Below are 13,303 nucleotides of genomic sequence, written 5' to 3'. Positions count from 1 at the left end.
GCACGTAGAAGTAATATATGGGATCCATTCTTCTTTCCTTCTGTCTCGCTCTTTCCCACTTATGCGCTGGGCCCATCCTACCAGTTATTATCGGCGGTAATCGTGCCTAAAAGCCGGTGCCCGCTTTTGATTAAAATTGGCTTTTAATTCATTTGGCAGCCTCTAATCTCGTGGCGGCTCCGATCAGAGGAAACGAGAGTGAGGGAGAAGGGGATACTTGGAGAACGGAAGACAGAGGTTCGAAGCGAAACGCAACATTTACTTGCTGCTTCTTCAACCCTCTGCCTGATCGCCTTATATGATATTATATGTATATGGGGCTTAAGATTATAAACTATCGATTGTAAAGATGATAATTTTTATAAATTTTCTTTATTATTTAAATAAATCCATTTGTTTAATGGATTATATTTTATATACTTTTATGTTGCTTCATTATTACCTAAATAGGAGGATTTTAATATAACACAATTGAAAACAACCTACTAGATTCAAAGATGAAAGTTGGGGAAGTTTTATGTCAATATAATTATTACGATAAGTAATATTTTAGTATTTTCAATATTGTAGCATTATAACGAGCAATGTTTCGAAATATTATTTAAAAAATTAAAAATCTCAAAATATCAATGAAAACTGATTGATTTTTGTAACATTTCTTGGAAAACAACGCTATATCTATTATATCTAGGTACGTGTATATAAAATGGTTAATAATTACCACACCTTTCCCGTCTCTTTATTTCAATAAATTATCCATTTCAAAATAAGAGATTCATTTTCACAATATTTTTTAGTTCTCGCGTTCCCCATTTCCAATTTTCATGAGTAACTTCTTTAACTATACGTCAGAAATAATATTCGATACGTACGAAGAAAAGAACTGCTTATGATAGAATTGAACGTTCAATGCCACCCATATCTTCGTACAATTTCCTCGGAACTACGAGATACGCTTCGAGTTGCACGCGAAACTTGGTTGACAAGCTTTCAAGGAGAAGAGAGAGATTACTTAGCAGTTGGTTAGACAAAACATTGCAATCAGTGTGTCGGTGACGCCTGTCTCGAGTCATCGTACGTCTGGCAAGTTACTAACAAACGCATACAGTCGTCACTGTCCCGAGGAACGTTGCGCCGCGCCAGAACGATCTCACTTCCCTTATTTGATAACGATAAGCATCATATCAAAACGAACCGTCGAAGTTTCGTCGCCGATTGCTTCGACGGCGACTAGGTATCGGAAGTATAGGAGTTTGGTAATGGCTAACTGGAACGAGCAAACAGCATACACATATCGTCTCCGGAGTTAGTGGTATTAGTGTCAGGTTGTTATCGTCATACTTTTCTCCGCTGCTACCACGCAGGTACATACACATCGTGTTTCATATTGGAAAGCGGACGTCGCGGAACGGAACAGGGGGAAAAATTCTGGCGATAGTTTCAAACTTGTTTTGCCGTACTTGTGACGGAACTTTATCGCTGATAATGCCCATTATATTTCCGTATTCGTCGATTTCACGGAACTATTTTTAACTGGCAGTTCGGGTAATTTCCGATTTGATAGCGGCTTAAACGATGCTTAATGTAATACATTTTCGTGAAACTTTTTATCAAGTTCGAAGAAAACAACGATATTCAGCTTTATTATGAGCCGTTGATAACATTATTTCGATATTTTTATGGCCCTGGTAACAAATTGAACCAATTCAATCACCTTCAGAACGTCGGATATTAAGTTTGTCCTGTTTCGCCGGTCAAATGATATTGTTAAATGAACTGGCGTAAATATGGTACTTTATATCAACCGCTATTTACGCAATATACGAAATATCTACTAAATGTATGTTTACTCTAATTAATGTATAATTCCTATATAGATGCATCTTCAAATTAATTCTAAATTTTACCAATGTAATCATGATAATTTTGTCTCATTGCAATCCTAATGAAATTTCAAAAAGTTTCGTGTAACACACATAAGATATTCATAAAAATGTTCCATAGTAAACGTTCAAGTGCTTTCGAAAATTACTGCATTTAATTCTTAATTGAATTATCATTCTTTGTTAATTATCACAAACATAATATATTAAAGTTACCGAGACACATTTGTCTTATAAACGTTAATCACGGAGAGGAGAATTTTCGTTTACCTAGATAAGGCAAATTTAGTAGCTGAGAAAAGAACAAATTGATCCGCTGACTAAGAGGGATGTTGTCGCGATAGACATCCGCTGAAAGGTGAATTCAATTAATTAAGAAAAGTGGCACAATTAATTGGCGCGGAGTATAGAGCACGGTAGGTTTGCCGGGGAACAGTCTCCGATTAAGTCCTCTCGTGCTTTTTCTGGTTCCTGAAGACTGGTAGGAGGCGGTGAGAGAAAACGAAATGTAAAAGGAAAACGAAGGAGGGAAAGAGAGACGAGCTAGTAGGGAGAAAGAAGGACTTTACGAGGCAGTTCGGGGACATTCTTGATTTCGATGTTGGGAAGGCACCCGACGAGAACCACTTGAATTTAACGAGGCTCCAGCAAATGGGCCACCCTGCAGACTTACCTCCTTCCTTTTCTCTACGTATGATGCTTATACCCATTCTCATATGGCCCGCAAACAAAGAAGCCAGAAAAACTCATAATCATGACATCATATTTTATATCGTCAAGCGTCTATCAATTAAAGAAACCCCGTCTCATAACGGCAGCGAAAATTTATTATTTTTGACGTCGGGAAATTAAGCTAATGCGGGTAAATTATATGAACTTTCTTTATGTACGAACATATTTTGATTTGGGAAATATTAGACTATAATTTAGATTTTTTATCTATAGAGAATGACTAAAAAATATTGATCAAACGTGTGATAACTATTAACCCCAATTAGTAACATTTTTAAAACGAAGCAACCTTTTCTAAAAATTACAAATCTCAACCTATAATTTCAACCGAGTTGGTAATAATAATTTATTATAATGGTTAACGTCGCTGCAAACAATTAATGAAGAAAAATAGACAAGATATTTCTCACATATTTTCGAATTTAACTAAATTCCTATATCGATGTCTATCATTGACTTCATCAACTTCGAATAGCGATGTGTATCTTCCTTCGTTCTTTCCATTCATTCGTTATAAAACTTTTCTTAACAGTTATCAAGCATCCACTTAGTTTCTGTTTAATTCTTGCTAAAATGTTTGCGAAAACAATTTCCATCTACATTATTACTGTGAATTAAGCAAGGTGCACAACCCCGTTACACACATTCTTGAAAGTTGCACATCTTCTTCTTTCTAGATGGAGACTCTCTACTACTCTAGTTACTACTATTAATATCTAAAAGAAGAAATAAATAAAACTAACAATTTCAAACATTAATTCTCTGCACTTTGTATACCAGTTATACTTACTATACAATCATTTCATAAGCATGAGTATTATACAAATGTCTAATAAATATTATAAATATCGAATGTACAAAATTTCTAAACTTAAATTCTGCCTTACAAAATATCTTCTTCCTTTCAAAGATATTCTCATATGATCGATTCGTATAAATTTCTTCAAGTCATCGTATTACATTCCACAAATACGAAGATAGCGACAAGAATTCAGGCAATTATTATTTCTTCAATTCATGGAACACTTTATTCTAGAAACATTGTTATACCTAACAATAGCATAGTATACTGTAAAAAAAAGGTTCTGGCGAATATATCAGGCAGTGAAATCTCTCTGAAGGTGCACAAATAAAATAATCCCGTTACAAGCACGATATTCGTGGTACAGCCGTTTCACAAGCACTCTGTTCTTCCAAATGGTAAGCTCGAAAGCGTCGGTTGTGCACCTGTAAGCCAGCCCTTTTTTATTTTCTTTGGTTATCCGGAACAAAGGACGCCTACTTCTCGGGTCGGCAGAATTTCGTAATAGCTGGTGCGAAAGAAAAAGGGAGACACGCCGTTGCAGCAAGCATAGCGCAACGTGCACGGTTCGGGGTCGAGGCACGACAGGACCCGCTAAGTGGCAAAGTACACACCGGTCGGTCTGTGCCTCCTTCATTAGCACCAACTAGCCTCGGCGGCAAGCTTAGCCAACCTTTTCTTCCTTTCTCAGTGCCGAAGAGTGCCTGGAAGAGGGTCTCTGAGCATCGATGTAGGTACAACTCGCGCTATAAACCTCGACGAGGTCTCTTCTCGGAAATATGCCAGCTCGCATACCGAACGCACAAAACGGTTTACCTCCTGTATCCTGCGGTTTGTCCCCGATAACTAATGCCTTCGCCTGATTTTATAAACTCCATTAGTTTTCCTTAGGTTACTCGTTTGCCTCTTCAACGCGACGTCGTTCACGAGATTAGCGCGACATAGTTTCAACTGAATCTTTTGGAAATTCATAATTCGTTAATAGCTACTGTTTTATTTTATATTTAAGATGTGCAGATGTTGAATTGTGGAGATGAGTAGTTTAACACTAGAACTGCCAACGACCAATGATATGAAAAGTGTATGAAAAAGTATATAATGAAAGAGAAAGAAGCTTTTATTTATACATTTTAGAGAAAATTATTCAAATCTTCGAAGGTATACGGTTGTAAATCTATAGTTCCCAAATGAATAGTTAGTTATTTTGTGATTTTGAAGTGATTCTAGGAATTTGCAAAATGAATTACATTATATGTAATTCATTCTCATCGATCGAAAATTTATATTAACTTATTAATTGTTATACATTATTATAATTATATTGTGCAATTTATTCAGTTTGATAATTGAGTTTGTCTTTGCGTTTAATGTTACAGAAAAACTTACGACTCAGTCCGAGGACTTCAGTAGGAAGTTGTACATCTTCGCGGAGAAAAGCCAGCGATACATTTGCTTCAACAAGCGATGGAAACCCATCGGCCTGGTAATTACTTGCCCACCAATTAGTAAACATATTTCATCAACGTGAAAGAGCGAGTAAATTTATAGGCATTAGTAAATGCACCGAATTGTACGGTTCGGACGTTTATATTCGTCGCTCATATTATCCCTTTACCACTGGCTACCTACAAAACATCTTCGCTAAAAGTGTAATTTGCGAATGAAAATATGAATGATTTCAATCACTAATGTGTTTCTGGTAGTTAGAATACAACGGTTTTTGCCCTTATTATTTTATAAGATTATTAACAAAGTATATTTATAGCAAGACTCCATAACTCCGTTCGTTTTAGAACAAAATTTTAACGAGTGCTCGATTAAATGAATTCCTCCCCACTAAACTTAAAATAAGCAAACACCTATTACATGAATTTCAATCATACACGTGAACTGTTTCTCTTCTCTCTGATAAATTGAAATAAATGAAGTTCCAGTATAGATTATCATTCAGAAGTAGCTAAATACTTGCCTATTTTTTTGCAACATATATATACCTGAACCACAAAAATACTTTACTTATTGCAAATATAATATTCATAAATGACATCTAAAAGTGTCCAAATAAGCCTGCGTATGGCGTCAGAAATACAAGTATGAAAAGAATCTATTATTTTGTTTCCAGCCTAAGAAGCAAAAGGGTCCTATGTGTCAGTTCTACGAGGACTACAACGGCTCGTATCTGACATACAGAAGCGTCGTAGATAGCTCGCGGTATTTGGGCTTTAATAAGTTTGGCAAACCGATGAAGAACCACCGTGGTCGACAGGAGTGCTTCAACTTCATCAAGTACAATCCTCACGCCGACATCGATCACCACAACAGCTTGGTGAACGCGGACATGGGCGGAATGGACCCACGGGATCCTTACGTGGTATCGAGGAAACCGTCGCCCGTGATGAGGGCCACGAAGAACTCCCTGTTGCAGGCCGACAGTACGAGGGAGATCGTTCATACGACGCATCGTTATCGACACCCGAATCGAAGTTGGAAGCGTCCCGGCGAGAAGGTCTCCGCACCGCGAAGACGGCTCGAGAGTCCTCTCTTCGAGGCCAACAAGTATTGAGCCGCGCACTGGCTCGCCGATCAAGACTGCCTCATTTACACCTGTGAGAACCTGAGATCAGACTGCCAAATACGCTGGTGGAACGTACGGTCGAGATTTCAGGAACCCACTACGCGGCACCACGTGAAACGCGGCTCGAAGCACGCGCCTCGATTGATCGCAACGAACAAAGCTAAGCTCGCCTCGTGTGTCTCCTGCTCGCTTGCGTACAACAATTATCGACCAACCGCAATTTCGCTGCACAGAAGAGACGAGCAACAACGAAAAATTGTTCGCAAGATACGAGCGTACCAACTTGCAGGATGACAGTCTTGTTGGCTAGAGCTTTCGTTATGCGTCGTTAAATTCCATTTCACACTTGCCCCGACTGAATCCTTTCAGGCAAGTATGCACGATATCATAATTTCTCCCCCCTTTCGTTCCATCGCTAAATTTTTGATACGATTAGTTGGCAGTCGTCGGTCAACGGCGTACTGTTTCTTTCATTTTCATCGATTATCGATCGTTCTCGTTGTCTCGTTTAATAATCCAAAGTTCCGCGTACGAAACTATACGAGAAGTAGCTAAAGTTTCGAAGAAAAATTAAAAAAAAAAAGAAAAAAAAAATGCGAATTCGTCGGAAAGTCTAGGATCAGTCGATTTAGCGATGGATGAATATGTTGCGCGCGATCGGCCTAAATCGTTGCGCAATCGGATAGCTACCGTGCTTCAAGCGCTATCACAAACCGCAATACATGCGCGGAGAGATGCACGAACAGCATACGTCTATGGATTTATTTTCTTCGGTATAAATTTCGAACTTAAACGATTCTACGATCTCGTGATTGTATGTCGAGTGTACGTAGGTTGGATTTCATGAAAGGGCGATCGGGTTTAATTGAAAATAAATCGAAAGTGAATCGCGTTGATTAGCCGTAACGTTTCTCTCGATGTCGATCATCGGAATTTAATGGAACGATAATTATACTTTCGGATCGCGTGTTTATTCGTGACGATGGAATTTGTCCAGGAAGGAAATATTTCCGGTATAGAGACGCGCTGAAAAGGTGTAACTCTCTGGCGTGTTCGCGCAGTAGAGCTCACGCTGCGCAAGACTCTCTCGCTCGCTGTGCTAATTACGCCGCCTAATGTAGCGTGCGTGCGTGCATGCGTGCCTGCCTGCCTGCGTGTATGAATAATGTGTGCGTGCGTGCGTGCTCGCGACGTACACGCAGTTCTCACCGTCGCGTTGATGTCGAAGCTCGCGTTGCGGTCGTTTTCGAATCGCTACTTTATCAACGGCTGCTCCATTCACCTGACCGTTTTTTACCTTTTATTCTAATCGATATTATTTATACAAAAGAAAAATATAAGAAAAGCAGAAGATATACACGCGTGCGTGAAAGTCGACTACTCGGAACGCACACACATACACACAAACGAACAGAGAGACTTTCTTAAACAGAGAATCGGTATACAGTAATTTCAGGAGAGCAATATACGCGATAGTGTATATATATTTTTCTTAAACTCTATTCAGAAAACAGTCGTTGGACAACGTAATGGACAAATAATAACAGGATCTCTGAGTATTTTATACATGTATTTGAAATAATGAATATGATTATTACTTTCGATGTGATTTTCGTCGCGTCGAACGGATGTAATTCATACAGAAAATCTATTTTCTGATAGGAATGAGAGTGAAATAATTACTGAGAGTATCGGCTTAAACTGCGTGTTCGTGTACGAGCTTAAATATTTGTGTGCATTTTGGCGTGCGTACGTATTTGCCTCTGAACGCGTGTGATTGCGTGTAATATATTATATGATCGTTAATGAAGTTAATCCTTAGGAAGCTATTGCAGACTGTATTACTAGGTTAGGTACACGAGTATATGATGCGGTGGCGACTCGACGAAAAGAATCAAAGGGTAGCGTTCCTCGGCCTCGTGAGAATTCTTTCCGTGTAGCTTTACCTCCTGTGTGCTTTTCTAAATCGGTGACAACCGCTCGTGTACACCGTAATTTAAAGTACGAAATAAAGTCGCATGGAGCCATCCCTGATTCATTCGTTTTCGCAGATTCGCCACGTGAGGAGCGTCTACCCCTTTTTCCCAAAAAGAACTCGCTCCCTAGGTAGCTTATTTATTGAAATCATGTTTAGATACTACGAAAACCAAACCGCCCGAGAACACCTTTTCCTTGTATATGTACGGAAATGTGCGCTGCTCTCTCTTATTTTACTTATCGCCAATTTCATGGCTTTTTCGTTTTCTTTTTTTTTTTTTTTTTCATTATCGCTCATGAATTTTCGTACGAAGTCATCGTTTTATTCATTCCTCTTTTTCTTCTTGGAGAACGCGTTTTAATACTTCAAGATAAATTAATCGAAATCGGTTTATTTGTTATTGTATAATATGTAGAATATTATGTTTTGTTTAGCGGACGTGTGACGTTTCAATGCAATTTCTTTTTTATTTGACGTAAATAATTATGGAAACGATATTTCTATTCGTATTCACAATATTTTAAGTAATCATATTCGATATCATTCTCATTGTTGTACTTATTGTCTTCTCACCTTCTATCTTTACGTTATCAGTCTTAAATCCGAAAATACTCAATACCTGATTAGTTAATTTCATTTTCGTACGAGTGGCAGTGCGTAGAGGCCCTATTTCCACCCCGAATGGTGTTTGTACGTGTCGCTAAAAAGAAAAAAAAAGTAGACAGCAAATTGTTCGTAGAAATGCCACGCTCCGTTCGATGAATTGAAAATGTAACTGGAAATAAACACGTGAAATTACTTTATCAGTTGCGTTTCCTCTGATGCCTTTCTCATGGATTTTCTTATCGATCAAGTTTAATGCGCCATTGATTTTATTGTATTGTATTTCGAAGCAACGAAAATATGGTAACAATAAAATTAGGAAAATGCTATTTCTACATCGTTTTGTTTCACAGTTTCATCTATCGGTGCGTGGCGCGTGCAAGCTAAGTACGATAAAATTTCGCGCGCAAAACAAAATAAAAAATGCCAGCTGTTGACCATTAAGGAAGAAAGAAAAAAAAATAAATATTGTATTGTAATATGATATTGTAACTCCACCAGTAAAAATTAACCTACTCGTTTTGTATGTGTAAGCGTAGCGTCACGTAACACTTCGTCGAGAATCGCGGCGATGTTTGCAGCAATTAGAAGCGGTACTAAAAGAACGGATATTTACGCGTGAAAATTTCTTCTATTCCTGTTCTATTACATCGAACAGCAAGCAAAGAGTCGACGTACATTGCGGGAAAGCGCGTAACGATTCTCGACGAGCGTACTTCCTTAGAATCATCAGTTTGCTCGATGTCAAGTCACTTGGCATTTAGTTTTTATATTACGAAACTTCACACATTTTTTCTACGATCATATTTCGATATTTCGGAGCGACACGAGTATCTAGTTGCGTTTAGCATTTTAAGAAGCAATTTAAGAAAAGAAAACAAGTAGTATTTTTAATGACGCGAAAATAGCACAAAAAAACATTCGTCGAGTTTCCTGTCGTTGACGCGTGCCTTGACCTCGAGCACCGAAGCGACCTATCAATCCCTCCTTTGTTTCTTTTTCTTTTTTTTTTTTTTACTTTCTCACAATCTACAAACGCGAACGGCAAAGAAGGATATAAAGAAACGAATGAAACGCGAGAGATGAATCTGACTACCCTATAGATAGATAGTATATATAATGAATAAAGAAAAAAAAAGGTAAAGTATAAATATATATATGGAAGATGATGTGTATGTAAGATATTTAATACTGATTTGTCTTAAGCACACCGCGATGATCGATTGCGATGAAACGATGATAATAATTATTACGATGATTGTTGTATAACGAACGACGACGACGATGATGATGATAATGTTATTCCACATTGTAATTCGCGTTGTAATATAGAGACCCACCTGTTACCCACTAAAATCAATGTGTCGATGTATCCCGGACGTGCTTCGCTCGTACACGCGTCGAGGAAAATCGGAAATTGCGTTTCCATGGGCGGCGGACGTTGGACATCGGCCAATAAGTCAGGAACTCAGATTTTTCTATGAGAAAGACCGAACAAGGCCATTATCTGGTCGATGTCCAACGACCTCCGGCATCTGAGCTAAACGAAATCGTTTTCGAACCGTTTACGATTCTCAGTATTAATCGTATCGAGAATGCTGGTTCCGTTGTAAAGCAGCTCGTTACTACGAGTGCAGCACGCCTGGAGCAAATAGCAATAATATAACATTCCAACTTAAATCGCGTACGTACTGCGAATTCTAATAATGTGTGCCGCCGTACGAGAGAGAAAAAAACACTGTCAAATACACGCTCATACACTGCTACATACTTGTGGTATTTATTTCAGTTATACCTCATCCTTCGTTACTATTCATAATAGAACTATGCGTTACTATTACGCAAACGTATTACGCTTAGCCACAAATCAATTAAACAATAATAAGAAAGATAGAAAAATTTATATGCATTTTATTAGGTTTTTAAGCTTCCTTTTTACCTTTCTAAATATTATTTCTAAAATAAAATGCGTTAAATGTTAGCTCGAATATATTTTATATTTATATTATTTAGAATATACAGTCCTTTTTTACTTATATTGGATATTGTATGGAATTTATTAATGCTTTACTCTTTTTTAACATATTAATAATTATAACAACCGATTACTCATAGTACAGTTTAGAACAAGAAAATGCTATTTTCATTTAGTCAGTATCAATAGAAACATTTGAACAAAGTTGCGTATACAGTGCAAGCAGAAATGATTAGTAGTAATAGTAATTACTCATACGAGATTGAACGAAGCAGTGTTAAAGGAGCGGCTGTTAAACCAGTCGATAGTGATAAAGTCGTTATCGTTTGATTTATGTCAACGAGTTATGCAAAGTGAATAAATTTATTACAAAATAATTTCTGCCAAAGATTTATTCTCCGGTAATTTAATACTGGTAATTAAGCAACCCTTCAGTCTTAAACGTCTGTATAAAGAAAGGAAAAATAAATGATTTATAACCGTTTATATGGTAACGAGTTGTGAAATATAAACTGAATACGCGAGCAATCTACGATTGGAAGGGAATATTAAGCCTAAACAAGCATTCATCAAAACTTCAATAAATATAGAGTAATTCAACAAACATTTCTATATAAAAATTCAGTTCATCTTGCATTTCTATTTCGATATATGATAATTAACGTTTCCATTTGAAGAAACGGTTCTTCCGTTCGTTTGGAAAAAATAATTTCTTTAAACGACTGATCATATGTTGTATAAGAGTTCCCTTATTTATACAATAAATTGTGTGTATAGTATATGAGATACTTTTAATAATTTCTATCATATATAAGTATTATCTGCAAATAAAAATTATATAGTTGCTTAGGCAACATCTTAAAAATCACTCTGCTCTATGCAAATATGTATAAACACACTTGAAGCAAACGTGGATTACATAAAATATTTTATTTTGGCGTTATTTAATGTCCATTAGCAAAATGCATTTGAATGTTAGGTTCCCTATTTGAGCATTGATTTTTTTGCTATCGAGATAAGAAAACGTTCGGCTATTTAAAATTCAATGGAAATAATATCGCAATTAAAAAACGGCCGGCTTCTATGAATATTATACAATTCATGGAAGATTTTATCGAGTATTTTAGTCTTCCTGAGAATGGATTTACCAGGGTCCAGAAGTACTTGTATGTCCGTCGATGCGCAAATCCGCTCAAATCACTCGAGGCCGAAAGCCAAAATCAAACAACTCGTGGCGATCAGATCGGATCGGGACCATTGGATTCTCTGTTTACTGCGATGGTTCTGAAGGTATTACGTTCTTCTATATACAAAGAAGGGCGGAAGGTGTAGATACAAGACTCACTCCCGCTGCCACTCCAACTCCGACCGTTGATTTCCTTGGAACTAGACTCTGAAGGGCTTCTTAAATAATGTCCAAAAATCCTCTTGGCTGTATACCTCCCCCTTTTTCTCTCTACCATGGGGATATCGCAGAAGAGAGATCGAAATACGAAGAATTGGTAGTACAAAAGCGAGACGGAGAATAACCAAGAAAAAAAACGAGTGGGTCCCCCAATTTCGATCCCTCGTAACAGCTCGTTGACACCCCCTTTTCTTACACAGACCGGCCGACTCGAATAAGCACCCCTTCCAACTTCCTTCTTAACGCTCTCGAGTGTTTGATCTAGAAATCACGCGTCTGGGAATCAACGAAGCCGTTAAGTTTCACCCCCTTTTCTCTTCCTCTTCCTACCCCTTTCTGTCCTTCTTTCAGTCACCTCGGTTCACTATGCGTCCCCCTTAGTCCCGTATAGAATCACGCGCCACTGCCTCGGCATATGTCCCCCGTACCCTGCGTTCCCGCATCTAGATCCTAAGATTACCTTCTTCGTCGTTGGACGTTTTTGAGCTCCGCCACCGGAAACTTTATCTTACGGGATAATACCTGCTTTGCGATCCGCTTTCGTCCAGACGATCTAGTGTCTTTTACCTCGAGGACCAGATTCACGTGAAACCTATACTCGGACAGATGGTATCAACCACGAAAAATACTAGATTTGTGTCGTGCGACTGCTCGCGTCATGTTCATCACATATTTCTATGGAGATCTTTATTAAATGATCTTGTGGTAAATCTTAAGCACGCTACGCCATAGCCATGGTTTTTAGAGAGCGAGAAAACGCAAACGTTCCCAAGCGATGAAGAAATATTTAATATTATTAATAATGTTAATTTCTGCTCGATATCTGCAATCTATGAACTTCTTTAATCCCCAGTAAAAATTCTTGCATCTCGATTTAAAATTATAGTTTGGAAAAATTGCTCTTACTGAAAAAGTGCAAGAGTCTAACGTGTATAAGGAATATTTCAGAGTATTCACGCGATAAGTTTCAAATATGTTGAAAACAAGATAGAAAACGTTCGATATTCTCCATTATGCGCTTCAATATTCATCTTATAAGTAACAAGAATTTGGAAAATTATGTTGAAAGATATTCAACATATCGCGAAATGAAATATTAATAAAAGCGAAAAGCAGTTTCTAAGTTTAAGAGTCTACTTGATATTTGTATGAAGTTAAGAGATTCACGAACGCGCGGAAGAAATAACCGTGATGCTGGCGGTATGTCCGCGAACGAAAAAGGCCGAAAAGGTCCTGTGCGGCCTCCAATTAAGATCTCTCAATTAGCGTATCTTATCTTGCAGTTTCTTATCTGTCGGCCTGGTTGGGACAGGTTCCCGCGCGTTTCTCTTGGTGGCGGCTGCAGCTAAC

General features: G+C 37.9%; 1 protein-coding gene across 5 annotated transcripts in view; it reads left to right on the top strand.

The window, feature by feature from the left end:
- The window catches only part of LOC122565869, a 126,993-nt gene extending 116,226 nt beyond the window's left edge, over positions 1-10,767 (top strand). For all 5 annotated transcript variants that reach the window (XM_043722350.1, XM_043722339.1, XM_043722321.1 and 2 more), the window contains 2 exons: positions 4,794-4,900; positions 5,540-10,767. In XM_043722350.1, the coding sequence (XP_043578285.1) occupies positions 4,794-4,900; positions 5,540-5,980 (548 nt within the window). In that variant the 3' untranslated portion in view covers positions 5,981-10,767. The remainder of the gene's footprint in view (positions 1-4,793; positions 4,901-5,539) is intronic.
- The last annotated feature ends 2,536 nt before the right edge of the window (positions 10,768-13,303 follow it).

This window comes from Bombus pyrosoma, linkage group LG1, assembly GCF_014825855.1.
Source record: "Bombus pyrosoma isolate SC7728 linkage group LG1, ASM1482585v1, whole genome shotgun sequence".
NCBI classification, from domain to species: Eukaryota; Metazoa; Arthropoda; class Insecta; order Hymenoptera; family Apidae; genus Bombus; species Bombus pyrosoma.
This window is presented reverse-complemented; position numbering and strand designations above follow the sequence as displayed.